Source organism: Acanthopagrus latus, chromosome 8 (genome assembly GCF_904848185.1).
Source record: "Acanthopagrus latus isolate v.2019 chromosome 8, fAcaLat1.1, whole genome shotgun sequence".
Taxonomy (NCBI): domain Eukaryota; kingdom Metazoa; phylum Chordata; class Actinopteri; order Spariformes; family Sparidae; genus Acanthopagrus; species Acanthopagrus latus.
The window spans coordinates 21098106-21114608 of NC_051046.1; the positions used below are offsets into that span (position 1 = coordinate 21098106).

A 16503-nucleotide genomic window follows, 5' to 3' on the forward strand; every position below is an offset into this window, starting at 1 on the left:
TAAGATCAGACTGTAAGGTGCTGATCTCATTACACCATATATTCCAACTTGGGCATTACGCTCTCACAATTCAGGGTTCCTGATGGTTCCCAGGGTTAAGAAGAAGTCAGCTGGCTGCAGAGGTTTTTCCCATCGGGCTCCCTTCCAACCTCCTAGCTGCCATCAGGCAATCTGGCTCTGTCGACGCCTTTAAATCTCAACTCAAAACTCACTTCTTCGTTTTAGCCTTCGATTAGCCCTTGATATGAATTGTAAGCTTCTTCAGTGGTTAGGTGTCAGTCTCACTGAGCTCCTATAGTACTAGATTTTACACTGTGCTGCAGACGAGAAACAATCTGTTATCTTATCTTGTGTGGCCTGCCCTCCTCCAGGTCATCATGGTGGACAGGAGGTCGTGTGGCTCAGGCGCCACTTGGTGATGCCTCGTCCTGCTCAGTCGTCTCCTGATCCACTCACTTTACAGGTAATTTGTATCAGACTCTCTGTTGTAATGAAATGTAACTTGTAAACTGTGATTTGTTGCTCTTTTCTGTACACGTGACATCTATTGCATGTCTGTCCGTCCTGGAAGAGGGATCCCTCCTCTGTGGCTCTTCCTGAGGTTTCTTCCATTGTTTTTTTGTTTTTACCCTGTTTTTTTACCCTTTTTTTCCATCAACTTGGCAAGTTTATCCCTGTAGTGAACGTGATTACTAGGGATGTAAAGATACCATGAACTCATGGTGCGATTATATCAAAATTCAGTCTAACTCTTTGAGGGTTAGATTAACAGTGAATCAGTATGAAGGATTTTAAGATGAGGAGGGGATTTGTTCTCATATAAGAAGCAGATTCACAACCAGGAATCGTCCATACAGGATCCAGCGTGGAGCTGCTCTTTAAACACATCAGGATAAATCTGGATTCTCGGTCACTCTGCGACAGAGTGATGATGTTGCTTTGGGAGGAGACTGAAGCTCCACCCAGTGAATGTGAGAATAATAAACGATGAAAGTGCCAGTTCACCGAACCTGAAGGAGACAGCTGTGAGGTCTGAATCTGTTCCCATTCGGCTTGTACAGTAAGTGTTTAAACATAATTAAAGATATGGATAAGTGCTCCTCAGTTTATAGCACCATTAGAATGGAATAATTCACATAGAATAACTTCAAGACCTCATTGCTCATTTAACTCTATTTACTTTGATATGATATTACTTTTTCCAGCAGTGAAACAACATAACTAAAAATGTTTAGTTTAGTTTATTTCTTGTCAATTTTGTGCAGATGACAATTTAGAGATGCAATCAGATAACAGATACAGATACAACACTAACATAGTGTCTCTTAATACCCGTACACAAACTCTTCACTCTCACTTTGGTGTCATTTGGAAGCCAGCTGGATGTGTTTAACCAGTGAACCATGGGAAGTTCATTCAAGGACATTCAACTGCCAGCACGGTAACGTTCCCTGTTGTTGGAGAATGTTTAGTCAGTGTACCACGAGCATAACACTTACCCCTCTCTGGTTATGTTGTTCAGAATCTGCTCAGTTAAAGCAAACAATGTTGATTTCTTGTAAGGACACAGCAGAGGGAGGAACGTTTTAAACAAAGCTTAGTTATCCTGAGCAACTTGACATATTTTAATCTGTATTCGCCTTGGGCCATGACATGTTGAGCCTCTATCCAAACCTTTCATCACCTGCGCAAGATTATCAAGACTCGGTGTAAATCATCTGTGTTGCTATTTAACTGTCAGCAAGGCAAATGATTTATCTATCTGTCAACACATGAGTACTGCAATATAACGGGAGTTAATTAGACAATTCCTTTGTTACATTTGCCTTGTTTACTAGAGGGGATAGATACAGTAATTAGAGTATGTCATAGATCTCATTTCAGTCTATCAACTTTCCCCAAACTCACCAACTCACAGAATTCTGTGATTTTGTTACGATGGACTGCTTGGCAGTCAGTGTTTTCTCGTCTCACAGCCTCTTCCTTTTTCTTTGATCCTCCACATTGTTGTAGCAGCTGGTCTTTGGCCAGACTCTGGTTTGGTATCAGCCGTCTTTCTACAACTCTTTCAACAGTTCAGGCTGCTGTAGCCAAACTCAAACTGACTTCAGGAGCCGTTCAAAGTTGAGTGGGTGCCTTTTGTGTCTGCTCAGTTCACGATGGACAGGAAGCAGTGTATTGTGAGTCTGTTGGTCCAGCCGTCCAGAGGGCTCGTGGATGAGAAGTTTATCGTCCTGGTCCAGGGAGCACCACCTGGTTTTCAGCTGACTGTCCACGCTCTCCACAAGTGTGAAGATGGTCACAGCTGGGAGGCTTTTGGTCACTACACCAGTGACGCCACTGGAACTGTCAATGGTAACTGGATTAATTCCTTAATCTAGAAAATCCAGGAAATTTAATTAAGAAATGTTTGCATGTAGAGAAGCTTTTGTGAATCGTTATGACCATGAAATAAGGAATCATTTTCAGGCCATTGACTTTCCAGTTTCAGAGGATCTCAGTCTGGGTGGGACGTATTCTGGGGTTGAACAGATGGGTCTACTGTGGAGCCTCAGACCAGTTCCAGGCAGCAAACCTGGACTCAGGTAGGTCAACAAGGATGGAGCTATGTTAATCAATACTGAATCGAATTGAATGGACTCATTCCCCTCATCCCTAAGGTTAAGGAAGATGAATGTCCAGACTCCCATGGAGGTCACAATCTCAGTGTACCAGGGTCACCAGACTGAGGGCTTCATGGATCAGGTGCCACTGGCCAGTGTGGTGGTGGAGCGCTGGTACATGGCGCCCGGCGTCCGCAGGATCCCGATCACAGAGGACGGCCTCACTGCGACCCTCTTCCTGCCTCCAGGTAGGATCACAGGAGAGACTGGAGGGAGGTGTGTTGTGGTTGTTGTGACATTCAGAACAACGATAACCAGTGAACCACAATTTACCATGAATGCTAACCAAGTTAGTTCTGAGACTCTTGTAAAAGTACTCAAGTACTGATTCAACTTCTTTACTCAAGTAGAAGTAAAAAATACAGGCTCTGAAATCTACTTGAAATATCAAAGTAAAACAACATTTCTACTGGCCATTTTAATATAACTAAAAGACTATTACACTAAAGGGTTGAATCAGTAGGATTTTTCCCAACTCTCCCTAAATGCACCACAAAGACAGTCGATTGTTGAGTCTCATTCCCAGGATGTCAAACAGTCACATTTTGGGTAAAACATCCCGAGCAGCAACAGAGTGAGAAAATAAGAAAATACAGGCAGAAGGATGCAGGGTCTCTGCAGATATGAGACAGTAATGCACGTTTCAATAATGTAATGCAGTCAAAGAGCAAAATCAGAAGAGTTGCGTTCATGTTTTGTTGAGTGTAGCTGTGGGACTAAACTGTGAACTGTTTTTGCTGTTTTGACTTGTGTGAAGGAGCGGGACCTTTCCCCGGCCTCTTGGATCTGTGGGGTGGTGAAGGGAAGCTGTTGGAGTACCGTGCAGCTCTGCTGGCCTCCTACGGCATCGCTTCCTTAGGCCTCGACTACCTGACACCTAAAATCACCATGGAAACTGGGAAGTTAATGGACAAGCAGTACTTTGAGGTAAACTTAAAAAAAATATTTTTCAAATGTGACTGATACCAAAGAAAGACAAAGGTCTCACAGATTAGTAGTATCAAGATTAACTGTGTAGAGACTATGCTGATGATATTGTCTTGTACCTGTTCAGTCAGTACCAGCCTTTTAAGACCTTATCAATACATTTTACTTTCAACGCTAATATACAGTGTTGATTATGACCAGGGGGATAACATGTGAATCAGAACATCTTTACTTATTTACATTTCATTGTCTGGTGATAGAATAAATTAACAGATTTATAATCTTAAGCACTTTATATCTTGCCTCTATGCCAGAACCTGGCCCGATAATATCAAAAAAAGTCATTTTTACAATAACTCAATGAAGATTTGCTTCTGTATTGACAGATAAAATACTAAAGGTAAGACCGTCACTCAGGAACAAAAGCTGCGTCACCTCTGCCTCAACAAAACACTTTGGTTCATGAGGAACATTTCATCCACCTAGGTCAGGCAACGTTGACAAATGATAAAAAAAAAAAAGATATTTTGAACCTTTGACTCACTACGCAATTTTTCTAACTGCATACCGAGAGTTAATAATTCTCTTCAGGTGTTTTGCCTGAATAATTAACAGCTTCAGGCCCACTTCAAAGCTACCTGTTACAGGAAAGATCATTGATATAAAGAAGATTGATATCAAGCATGAAAATCCACATAACATAAATGTTTTTTGACATGTTTTCCTGCTGCAGACGGCCTACAGAGTCCTGGAGCAGCATCCTCAGGTCCTCAGCAGCAGAATCGGCATGTTGGGTCTTTCTCTGGGTGCCAGTATGACTCTCAAAATGGCGGTTTACTCCCAGGTTATTAAGGTGAGACCGCCAGAGCTGAAAGTCACTTTAGTCATGTTGGCTTAGCTTAATTTGGCTCCACTGCTTTAATGAATGAGCTTCTTGCAGTGTAGCTTGGATTGGTACAATAATGAGGGGCCCTACTTATAAGTCTTAGAGGTATTCATAAAAAATGATAACGTCTAAATGGGAACATTATTCAGATAGTAAATCACATTATCTGTGCAGGCTCAATCTTATCCAAAGGAGCCCCAGGGCTGTTTATATCTGCAAACTGACTGATGATTCATTTGTGGTGTAATTAAGTCTCATATCATTAAAACTTTTTCTTGGGTCTTGGGTTTTATTGGATCTTCCACATGTTTGTGTTAAGGTTTACAAAAATAATGAGGACCCCGATGCAGACACAGAGGCAGACAGGAAGACATAGCAAAAGTCAAGCTTTGATAATGAGCTGATATCAGGTCCAAAATCTACACAACTAAAAGCCAACAAGGAGAAGAAGTAATTGCGTGTGCGTGTGGTTGCAGCTCAGGTGTGCAGTGTGTATTAGTGGGAGTCATGTGCAGCCAACTGACGGATCTCTGCAGGAGTTTCTGAATTTCTGTTGGAAGTACGTTTTTCTTTTATTATTCACTTGATGATTCTTATTCAGTACCTCAGCCACCGATCGTCCTCCTGCTCCTGACATATATGACATATACTGTATGTGTGTACAATATACAGAAACGTGGGGAAGAGACGCATCGGTGAGAACAATGCGATGATAAACCGAGATCTGCTGCTGCCCATCCCAACTGACCCCACACTCAAAGTGGATGTGAGTACCAACAGCCACCACGTCTTTTCATTGTGCACTTTCAGTGCACTTTCATTGTGTTTCAGTCCAGTATCCCTGTTTTAACTGTAGAATACCTCCCAAAGAATGAAACTGGGAATATTGTGGCTGCATGCATCGAAATCCACATGAAACCCATATCATTTATTTTTAGTTTGAAGTCATTCTTGAGGTCTACAGATAAATGCAGCTGGTTCTACAGGTGATGGCCGCTGACACCTAAAGCAGCTACAAAAAACTAAAAATGTTGTTAATTTTATTGACCCCTCTGGACAAAAGCAGTATGAGTATCACCACCTTCTGTGAAAAGGATCTTGATCTGGCTAGTCTAGACCAGCCCGCAGGGAGAGAGCCAGGCTCTGAAGTCAACTTCCATGGTGGCCAATCTGTGTAATTGCACCTTCTTGTGACGCACTGGGGCCCAAAAACACTGGAAAAGAAGCAACTGTGAAACAGTGGATAACTTCTTCTGAGCATCGCATCATCACAGCCCGTCATAATTTCAGCCATCTGGTCAGATAACGTTTGTAAAAGTCTAGAAGAGTCTCAAGACTAAATCATTTTGCTCGCATTCAAGTTAGTCGGCGTTGAAACTGAAGTTAGACTTCTCGTGGCGCACCTGAGAACAAGTGGATCTGGTGAGCTGAAATGATCAGTGGATGGATGGTTTAAACTTTAGAGTGATACAGGACTAGTTAGACGTTGGACTAGGCTTGATTGAATTAAAGGGGACTGTGGGGAAGTTTGTGCTCGACTGTGAGTGATTCTAGTTGAGATATGAAAAACGGCTGTTTGCAGGATACACGGTGATGAGGTAATGAATCTATTTGTGACTCTTTGATTAATAACTGTAATATGATGACCATGATCAAAGTATACTTTGTCTTACTGCCGTTTGTCTCGGAGCAGGTGGGACGACTCAAGTGCCCTCTGTTGCTGGTTCTTGGTGACGACGATCAGAACTGGCCCGCCCACGAGTCCGCGCTGGACGTGAGTTTAATGACACAACAACATCCTGTGTGACTAACACGTTCTGTCCAAAGGTTTGAAGTCGCAGGATTAAACTAAACTGAAACTGAGAGGAGACTAAATGTTTATATATGGTATTCAAATACGTATTCATACAAATAAAAAGAGTTCATGTAAATTGACCAACAACTTGTAAAGTTGTTTTTTTTAAATTTTTCATTATTTACTTATTTTTTAGGGAGTCCTGACAAATATGACATTATAATTTTTACTTCCTGTTCCTAGATGAAGCAAATAATGGAACGGGCGGGGAATAGCCACCTGCTCACCATCCTGTTGTACCCAAACGCTGGTCACCTGATTGAACCTCCATACACGCCGCACTTCCGAGCCAGCTCCTTTAACTCAGTCCAATCGACTGAGACCGGTAGGTTCCTCTTCAGACCGGGAACCTGTAGACGGTGACTGAAAATGAATGGTTGGAAGTCTACATACAAAAATCAGGATTTTAGTCTGTAGCTATGACGGTTGTTTCTGTATCCTGTTGTCTTTGCAGTGATGACTCTGTGGGGCGGAGAGATGGTGGCACATTCTCGTGCTCAGGAAGACTCCTGGAGGAAGATGTTGGATTTTCTGAGGGAAAATCTGCTCAGTGGCACAAACCCTGGAGCAACTACATAGAGTCATGTAGCGATGACGTATTATTGTAGGCTAACTCTGAAGTTAGCACCGCCCTGGTTCCCTCGTCAAAAAAGCCTCCGAGATTTTTGAATTGGATTTTTGAATATCTACCAAAATAATAAGTTTATGATACTGAACACATTTTTTCAGCAAGATTTCAAAGTTGAACCTCTCTGGCATCTGTGCATTAGCTTCTCTGAATAAAAGCTTGGATCGTGCTGTGAAGATATAAAGTTCATATCAGCAGACGACAAACAACTACAGACAGGTTGAGAAAGTCTCACTAAAGTGGAGGAACACGTTGCTAGAAAAGAAGCTTAAACGCAGTGAGAAGTGTGCAGTTAGATGCATTTGTTCATCTCTCTCTGTGGTTCCTGTTCATGACTGAGGGAAGAACTGAAGTAGAGCAAGTCAGGAACTAAAGATGGCACCCACATTTACCCACAGCCATCCTGCAGTGAACCAACAAACAACTTGCCTTAGTATTGAACAATCTGTGGTCTGAATCACAGGTGAGTGCGCAGCCATGTACATTTACAACTACAAACCTGGGCCAAGATTAAACCACAGTGACAGAACTAGTTTCAGCTCAAGCTAATTTGCCCACTTTGAACCCTGGGTCGCTGCAGCTAAGCCTCTCTACACGGGACGCCTGCTCTACCTATGGTGCTGATGCTGGTGCTACTAGGCGCCCAAATTTTATAACCTGCTGTGGGACCACAGTGGAAAAGGTGCAAGTCACAGTCATATCACATATCAGTTTACTACTTGGGGCCGGCCCACTGGTACTGTGAGACATGCAGCAGATGTTGCCCCATATTATTTTTCCCAAGGCTGCAAACGGTCACATTGTATGACTGAATCATCCTACAGGGTGGACAGTCTTTGTGTATTGTTGTCATACTGCAATGAAAATCATCTTTCATAGAGACCCTGTGGTCAAACACTAACTGGCAGAGACCTTGGGATTGTGGGAGCTCCTGATTTTGAATCCTCATTTTAAGGTCAGAGTGATGACTGAATGTCGCCCCCTGTAATAAGATTTAATACAGATACCCTGGAAGAAATACCAACACTGAGCAATGTATTACGCTTGATTATGTAAACTCTGTCAAAGAGGTCGTCATTCACCACTGAACAAATCTGCCCATTGGATTTTATGTTAATAACAGTGTATGTGAATGTCGAGAAGGTCTAATGTCTAAAGATGAGGCACAGCTGTGCTGGAGTGTGCTGTGAAGACTGAAGAGGAGAGGTGCTGAATGGGTTATAGAAATGTTGTACAGCAGAGGGCGCTCTTTGGCCAGATAAGATGCGGGTCCACAAGCTGCCACATCACTAGTTTGGAGCTTGGCTGCAGATTGGGAAAGTACTGAGAGGAGAGTTAAAGCCTCTATTTTCCTTCTGAAGCAAGGCTCGTTGGTCTAGGGGTATGATTCTCGCTTAGGGTGCGAGAGGTCCCGGGTTCAAATCCCGGACGAGCCCTGCTTATTGCACATTGGAGACCTTCAGAACTCTAACATTTCAAAGTACAGGTAACATAAAATACAACTTGATGAACTTCAAAAACAAAGTTGCTACTCTTGAACTTTGGGTAAGTCTGTCTACCCAGATCCCATGAAGAAGTTGTTCTGGTTTGACACAGTAATGGTGTGATTCATGCGTCTATGAAGTGTGTGTTTAGAGTCAAGTCAGGAGATAATAAGACACTTCTGTTTTGTATCTAGTCTGGAGCTTTCTTACAATAATTGACATATTTAAAAAATAAAATAAAAAAATCATATATACTTTTAAGGCCACCAATATTAAAACGGTTTTGACTGTACAGTTCAGTTTGGGGGGTTTGGGGTTTGGGGTGGTACAAAAACCATCAGTCTTCCCTGTAGGCAATGTTGCATGATTCAAAGATTCACACCCTGACACCTCACACGAGCACTTCCATCTGGCATCTCAATTCTTAAAAATAAGGAGAAAAAGTTCACCCACACTCGGTCGCTGGCTGTTTGTTTCTTCTGAGTTTGATTGTAATTATTGTGATACAAAAAGAGGTGAGCATCAAATCTTCACGCTGGGAGAGATAACACCAGAGAGCAGGTGGAGTTTTGGATTGATAAAGGTTGTGATACATACATTTACTGCAGTACAGTCATAAACAACATAGTACTAACAAAACTATGTTATGTTGTAGAAACTGGTCGTGATTAGAGAGCTGCATAGAAATGTCTGAATACAAGAAGCCCTGTTATTTTTTATTGAAAAATTAAATGCTTTGTCACAACAAAACACGGTGGAGATGGAGAGTTCCCATTTAAGAACATCTTGTTTTGTTTGTACAAAGCACACTGGAGATGCCGAGACTTCCTGGTCAAATATATAAGGGTTTGTCTAAGTAATGTCTAAAGGTTACAGTGAATTTAATGTACCTTAAAATTAACTTACAAGGCACCCAAATCTACAACCACCAACTGGTTTTTGGTTATTAACGAATTTCAAAGTTGAACCTCTCTGGCATCTGTGCATCAGATTCTCTGAATAAAAGCTTGGATCGTGCTGTAAAGATCTAAAGTTCATATCAGCAGACGACAAACAACTACAGACAGGTTGAGAAAGTCTCACTAAAGTGGAAGAACACTTCGCTAGAAAAGAAGCTTACACACAGTGAGAAGTGTGCAGTTAGAAGCATTTGTTCATCTCTCTCTGTGGTTCCTGTTCATGACTGAGGGAAGGCTGCAAACGGTCACATTGTATGACTGAATCATCCTACAGGGTGGACAGTCTTTGTGTATTGTTGTCATACTGCAATGAAAATCATCTTTCATAGAGACCCTGTGGTCAAACACTAACTGGCAGAGACCTTGGGATTGTGGGAGCTCCTGATTTTGAATCCTCATTTTAAGGTCAGAGTGATGACTGAATGTCGCCCCCTGTAATAAGATTTAATACAGATACCCTGGAAGAAATACCAACACTGAGCAATGTATTACGCTTGATTATGTAAACTCTGTCAAAGAGGTCGTCATTCACCACTGAACAAATCTGCCCATTGGATTTTATGTTAATAACAGTGTATGTGAATGTCGAGAAGGTCTAATGTCTAAAGATGAGGCACAGCTGTGCTGGAGTGTGCTGTGAAGACTGAAGAGGAGAGGTGCTGAATGGGTTATAGAAATGTTGTACAGCAGAGGGCGCTCTTTGGCCAGATAAGATGCGGGTCCACAAGCTGCCACATCACTAGTTTGGAGCTTGGCTGCAGATTGGGAAAGTACTGAGAGGAGAGTTAAAGCCTCTATTTTCCTTCTGAAGCAAGGCTCGTTGGTCTAGGGGTATGATTCTCGCTTAGGGTGCGAGAGGTCCCGGGTTCAAATCCCGGACGAGCCCTGCTTATTGCACATTGGAGACCTTCAGAACTCTAACATTTCAAAGTACAGGTAACATAAAATACAACTTGATGAACTTCAAAGACAAAGTTGCTACTCTTGAACTTTGGGTAAGTCTGTCTACCCAGATCGCATGAAGAAGTTGTTCTGGTCTGACACAGTAGTACTGTGATTCATGCATCTATGAAGTGTGTGTTTAGAGTCAAGTCAGGAGATAATAAGACACTTCTGTTTTGTATCTAGTCTGGAGCTTTCTTACAATAACTGGCATATTTGAAAAATAAAATAAAAAATCATATATAGTTTTAAGGCCACCAAGTCTGTATAGTTCAGTTTGGGGTGTTTACAGGAAACATCATGTGGTCATTAAATAGATCATCCTCAGGGGAGCAGGAATGTGATCAGCCACCCTACAATGTCTTTAAGTAAACTGAGCCAGCATAATCAACCCAACAACATGTTTACAGAAACAACACAGCACTATTTTGATTGAACTGAAATAAGCTATTTCAAAAAATGACTATAAAGCTATTATTATTGTTTAATTAACAGTTATCCTTAAATTGATCATTTCAACATGTCATTATAGGATCTATCAATTTCTTTAGATTTACTCACAGAAAACAAACACTTGCAGGTTGTTAAGCTTATCAGCAAAAAGAAATCCCCAGAGATATCACACTTTAAATGAAAATCAAGTAATTAACAGATAAAGTAGATTTGATTTGTTGCTGTTCTACTAGAAGAACAATGTTATCCTTATCATGTACTATAAAGGTTCGAGATTTGATTATTGAACTTTTGGCTCATTTTGTGATTAATTGTGTGGCTCCATTCCAGAGATGATCTTAAAGCTAATAGGAAACTGGAAATAACAGAGAAATTAAAACAATATTAATAAAAATACTATATATATATATATATATATATATATATATATATATATATATATATATATATATATATATATATATATATATATATATATATATATATATATATATATATATATATATATATATATATATACATGGCATAGTCTACACTGCAAATATGTAGCCCACAAAAGCACAAACCATACATAAATATTATTATACTCGTCTTAAAAACGGTTAAAAAAAATAAATAAATCATGTGCCGAACATTCTATATATCTGCCTCTCATGACCTATACATGACAGTACTATCCTAAAACAGTCGGATAACTATTGGTTGTTTTACAGAACAGGAAAAAGGAAAGCGGGGATTGGCCGACTATCCCTGAACGCAGCATTTTGTTTCGCCACCATCAGGCATTGCGGCCGGAGTCACACAAGCTCAGAAATCAGGAGCAGCCGGCTGAAGCGGGGAACAGTCGGCATCATAATAACGATATAGCAACAATCCCACGGAGATTATTGATGCGGATTTCATGACGCAGGCAGGTCTGTTACTAAAGTTACTTATTATTTGGTAGAATCATATTTCGTAGAAATGGGCGGCAGCTACATAACAACACAGATAACGCTGCGTAACGTTAGCTTACGTCTTATGATGCTTTCTGATGCAATCATATCTATTGCACTATTAATATCTGTAGACAAATGTAGAGGATGACTGTGTGCCGCAGTATTAAAGACATAAAGGACCACATGGAGCATCTAAACGATGTTTTTTGATCTTGTGCGCAGAAACAATTTCTTATTCCTTGTTACTACACACATATGATTATAACTTGTTCGTTTGAAGACCGTAAAGTAACTATAAACGACCTGGGATTGATTCTTTAATATAATTTCTCTCCACTGTAGACTAGTAAACAATAGTAGCAGATACTTTAGTATATTTCCACTGAGTTAAAGGGAGGGAATTTGAGCAATAAGCCCTCCTAATGATAGCATGTTGTTATCTTTATAGCACAAGATAAAAATGTCCCCTTCAGGGACTTTAGGGGCTCAGTACTATGTCCTGTCCTCCATCTCATGTGTTTTTTGTAACGTGTTGATTTGTGAACAGCTAACAGCATGTACTCAGACCACTTTATCAGACAGTGTTTCCCTGATGTTTTCACCTATGGTAACCTTTAGATTGTTATGTAGCTTTTAGTTTAAATTCCTGCCAAGTGTCCTGAAACCATAAATGTGATCCACAGGATGTGTCATCGAATTGATGATGTCATGAAGCTGTGTTGCGAGTTGTCTGCCAATCAGCAAATCCAGACCACAGTGAAAGGCTCAGGGAAGGGAGCGGCAGCAGCGGGGGGCCTGGCCTTCGCTGGAGGGCTGGTCGGGGGTCCTCTTGGGATTGCAGTCGGTAAGTTCAAAATGATATACCTCAACTTTTTTTTTTTTCACAACTTCACCTCAATCTATAATGTACAGTGTGTATGGAATCACATGCTTTGTTGCAAATATGTATAACTCTGTAAGACCAATCAATACTGTTGCTTTAACCCTCCTCCCCTGTAGGCGGTGCTGTAGGAGGCCTTCTGGGCTGCTGGCTGACCAGTGGACAGTTCAAACCGCTGCCTCAGATCATAATGGAGCTCACTCCCCAGCAGCAGCAGAAGCTTTACAGTGATCTCGTCGCCATCCTGGGAGACATCCAGTGGACTGATTTGGCTCAGCTCACCGCTTTAGTTATGGGCAACGCCACCCTGAAGCAGCAGCTCACAGGCGCCCTGCTCGGGTACATCACCAAGGAGCTCCAGGGAGAGGTGCACTATGTGGACTAGTGCTGGTGGACAAAACTGACTGTATAAAGCTAACACAGGGGCCCCGTGTGCTCTGGAGGATGGGGTCCTTGAGAAGAATGTGAACTGTTTCAGTGGAGCTGAAGGGATTCCTCATACATTGTGAAATGACTCAGACGGCAACACTGTCCTGGTAACAGGTTACACTGGTCAGTATGAGGTCAAACCATTGCTATGAATGAAAACAGCTCTATAACTGGTTTAATTTATTACTGGAAGTGCACTTGAAGGAGTCATTTATTCATTAAGCCTGTAATGGCACTGATAATCATGTCTGACTTTCACAGTTATTCTGAATTGAAGCTTGAACAAACAGTTCAGGTACTATGTTCACACAGTGAATTATGAAGAGTAGGAATTCACCAGCATCTGTGTGTAGTATATTGCATTGCCATCGCTGACTCAAATCAAACTTTATTGCTAAAATTATTTCATCGATAAAAAGAAGTTTGCTTTTCACTAGTTCATGAAGTTTTACAAACATGGAACACTTTATTCCTCTGGATTAAAAATGTGAAATAAAGAACACAAATGCTTAATCTTACTTAAGACACTCTGAGACACTCACTCTGAGACACTCATGGCCACTGCCATTACTGGTTTAAAATTGTCATATTTTCTGACAAAAACCTATTAAATGGAAAAAAGACAACATGGTTTCTTGTAATTCATTTGCCAATGAGCTTTTCAACAACTGAACTTTGTGTAAACATGAAAAAGGCTCAGAAAGCTTAAAAAAACGAAAAGCCCTCCTATCTAGCCAAATGCGACTATGAGATGTTTTACTAATATTTTGGCTTGTTTTGTGTATGACTTGTGTTGGAGTTTTAAGGCGTTGACCCCAACTGCATTTTTAATAACCCCATATGAATGTAGCCTAACAACCCCGAGTACTGTACCTCAAGATATGATAACATGGCTGACACTGTAAAAACACTTTATGTGTTGTTGAACCATGAATGATTAACTACTATATTTTGTGTGGTAAGTAAAAATCCCTGTGGAAGTTTTTCTGTTGGCGGTGGAAGAACAAAATCTGCTGTGGGAGCTGCCAAAACACGAGTCTCTACATGATAATATTTTTTTGTTTGTTTTAAATATTTAGGTCTTTATTGACAAACCAATGATGTGAAAAAAAGCAGAGCTCAGGCTGGCTGAGGAAGAAAACATTTTGGTTTAATTCACCAGCTGTGGTTGTGGATTGGTTCTGCATTTTCTCCTCTTTTTCTCTTTATAGAGTCTTCTGGCCTCAACGTTTGAGTGACACAAATTCTATTTTCTTCATTTTCGTGTGAGGCACTTTTACATGGAAACTGTTATTTGCTAAATACTAAATGCTTTAATAGTGTGGATAAAATCTGTTGAGATAAATACATTAATTCGAAAAAAAATACATATGAATCAACAACAAAATAACTCAGCCATGAAGTTGGAAATATCTTTATTAGGAAATTATAACATTTCAAACCATCCCCAACTCTCAAATAAAGCCATCTAAATCTACATTATACAGAGAGGAACTGAGACAGAGCTGCAGTATTTATCCCACCACCACTGTGTCATCATCAGGAAATTCATAGTAGGGAACCTCCAGGTTAAGAGGAGCAGGGCCCTTTCTTATTCTTCCTGAAGCATCGTAGTGGGAGCCGTGGCAAGGACAGTAGTAGCCTCCGTAGTCTCCGGCGTTGGCGATGGGCACACAACCCAGATGGGTGCACACACCAAGGACAATGACCCAGCGTGGGTTAACCACTCTATCCTTGTCATGCTGGGGGTCACGCAGCTCCCCGATATCCACAGCCTCCTCTGCTGCCACTTCTTTGTCTGTGCGGTGACGGACAAACAGGGGCTTTCCTCTCCATTTGAAGGTCATGTTTTTGCCTTCGGGGATGTCACCGAGCTTGATCTCGATCTTGGATAAGGCCAGGACGTCTGCTGACGCACTCATCGAGGAGACAAACTGGTAGACCACTGTCTTGGCAGCATAGACACCAACAACAGTGGTGGCTCCTGTCATGAGATAAGAGAAAATTCTTCTTCCCTCACTGCTCTCCTGGGAGGACTTGTTGGGGTCGGTGACCTCAGGGCGACGGTAGTCTGTGAAGTCAGGAATCTTGATGTCCGTGTGGGCGAGACGGGCTGTGGCAGGAGCTTGAAATGAGACAAAGGAAGAAGTGTTTAAAGACAAAAGCAGCAGATGAAATTAATAATAGATAACTACACAAACATTTAATTGTCATTGTTTTGTTGTCAGCACTTACATTTAATTACCACATTTCTCCTTAGAATTGTTGGATTTAATTTGTAAATTTTCAACATGATTACATTTGCGACATTTGTCCTATTCAATGCTTAATTAATCGCAGAACTAATAATGTTTAAAAAAAATACAAAGGAAAGGATTTGTGGTGCATTTAAGTGCCCCTGGAAACTAGAAGATTTCACTTAATGCATGGTAAAGAAATGTGGGAAATAAATATTCTGGATTGAAATCAATACTCATTTGTGTACTGTACAACTAAGTATTGATCATTATTGACTACTTAAACCAAAGAAGTCATTTTTAAAAACATCATAGCAGTCAAAATCAAAATTTGAAAGTATGTTTACACACACATAATAGAAAACACATCAGCTTTATTTTTAGAAACTTTGATATTGTCAGCTGTTATGCTACCAAAAAATAATAGCATTACAGCTAAATCTGCTTTTACACAATGATCAAATTACACAGTTATTAGGTTATCAAAATTTCTGATGATTAAATAATAGTTTTTGGCTTCAAATCTGCTGTCACTTGTACTGGCACGCCAACGCAAACCTGACTGACCATGATTACGTAGCTTGGTTTGATAAGCCACATGTTAAAATGTTAGATACAAACATATTTATAAAAGGTCGTACATCAAGATCGATGTCAATGCAAACTGGTGTGATATAGTCTTAAGATCCGAGTTGTTTTACTTGTATCCATTGCTGACCCTCGCTCGGGTTAGATGTCAGTTACAACACCTCGGCTACTTCCTGCTAGCTTCAGCAAGGTGATAACAATAATGTCAGTTTGTGGATAAGAACAGTAAAAATGAAGAAAACAACAATGTACAAGTTGTCTAACATGGAAATGTTACATTATCAGTGAACTGCCGCTATACTTACTATACTATATATATATACTGTCTTATCGTTACATTACGCGGTGCAACACCAACTCTGGCTAATGTTATTAGCGACACGTCCGTCCTCGCCCTTACCAGCAGCAGGCACCAGCTCTTTCGCTCCAGGGCACAGCAAGCTTTTAACTGTGTGTTTCGTTGCCCGCAGGTACGGGGACAGAGCCCCGGGCCGGGCAGCCATGGACATCATTTTTGCCCAAAATAAAAAAACGGCTACACCCGGAGAAACAGGCACGACCTTGCGTTTACGAAATCTACCGTGCTCTTCTCTGGTCTGTCTTACCAGAAACACACACCACCAGCACAACGTTC

The 16503-nt window shown here is 41.0% G+C and overlaps 3 protein-coding genes and 2 non-coding genes across 7 annotated transcripts; 4 read left to right on the forward strand and 1 right to left on the reverse strand.

The window, feature by feature from the left end:
• The first annotated feature begins 925 nt into the window (after window positions 1-925).
• On the forward strand, window positions 926-7128 carry LOC119024417 (acyl-coenzyme A thioesterase 3-like). Of its 2 annotated transcripts, none has more exons than XM_037107207.1 (11): window positions 926-1060; window positions 2154-2355; window positions 2486-2585; window positions 2661-2851; window positions 3421-3590; window positions 4324-4443; window positions 4953-5035; window positions 5149-5242; window positions 6170-6250; window positions 6515-6656; window positions 6786-7128. In XM_037107207.1, exons 2-11 carry the CDS (start codon window positions 2160-2162, stop codon window positions 6908-6910), a joined length of 1302 nt encoding a protein of 433 aa, XP_036963102.1. In that variant the 5' UTR covers window positions 926-1060; window positions 2154-2159; the 3' UTR covers window positions 6911-7128. The 2 variants fall into 2 exon arrangements, with proteins under 2 accessions (XP_036963102.1, XP_036963103.1); XM_037107208.1 differs by lacking the exon at window positions 926-1060 and adding an exon at window positions 1140-1441.
• A 1195-nt stretch (window positions 7129-8323) lies between these two features.
• trnap-agg lies at window positions 8324-8395 on the forward strand. Its single transcript has one exon. It is a non-coding gene; the product is annotated as a tRNA-Pro (tRNA).
• A 1821-nt stretch (window positions 8396-10216) lies between these two features.
• trnap-agg lies at window positions 10217-10288 on the forward strand. The gene has a single exon. It is a non-coding gene; the product is annotated as a tRNA-Pro (tRNA).
• A 1271-nt stretch (window positions 10289-11559) lies between these two features.
• Window positions 11560-13670, forward strand: zgc:112052 (protein C19orf12 homolog). Of its 2 annotated transcripts, none has more exons than XM_037107211.1 (3): window positions 11560-11711; window positions 12419-12579; window positions 12735-13670. In XM_037107211.1, the coding sequence occupies exons 2-3, from the start codon at window positions 12420-12422 to the stop codon at window positions 12998-13000; spliced, it is 426 nt and encodes a 141-aa protein (XP_036963106.1). In that variant the 5' UTR covers window positions 11560-11711; window position 12419; the 3' UTR covers window positions 13001-13670. The 2 variants fall into 2 exon arrangements, with proteins under 2 accessions (XP_036963106.1, XP_036963107.1); XM_037107212.1 differs by having other exon boundaries at window positions 11565-11707.
• A 772-nt stretch (window positions 13671-14442) lies between these two features.
• LOC119024418 (cytochrome b-c1 complex subunit Rieske, mitochondrial-like) lies at window positions 14443-16483 on the reverse strand. Its single transcript, XM_037107209.1, has 2 exons — window positions 16270-16483; window positions 14443-15169 (listed from the first exon to the last, which is right to left on the reverse strand). The coding sequence occupies exons 1-2, from the start codon at window positions 16379-16381 to the stop codon at window positions 14559-14561; spliced, it is 723 nt and encodes a 240-aa protein (XP_036963104.1). The 5' UTR covers window positions 16382-16483; the 3' UTR covers window positions 14443-14558.
• Window positions 16484-16503: the final 20 nt, after the last annotated feature.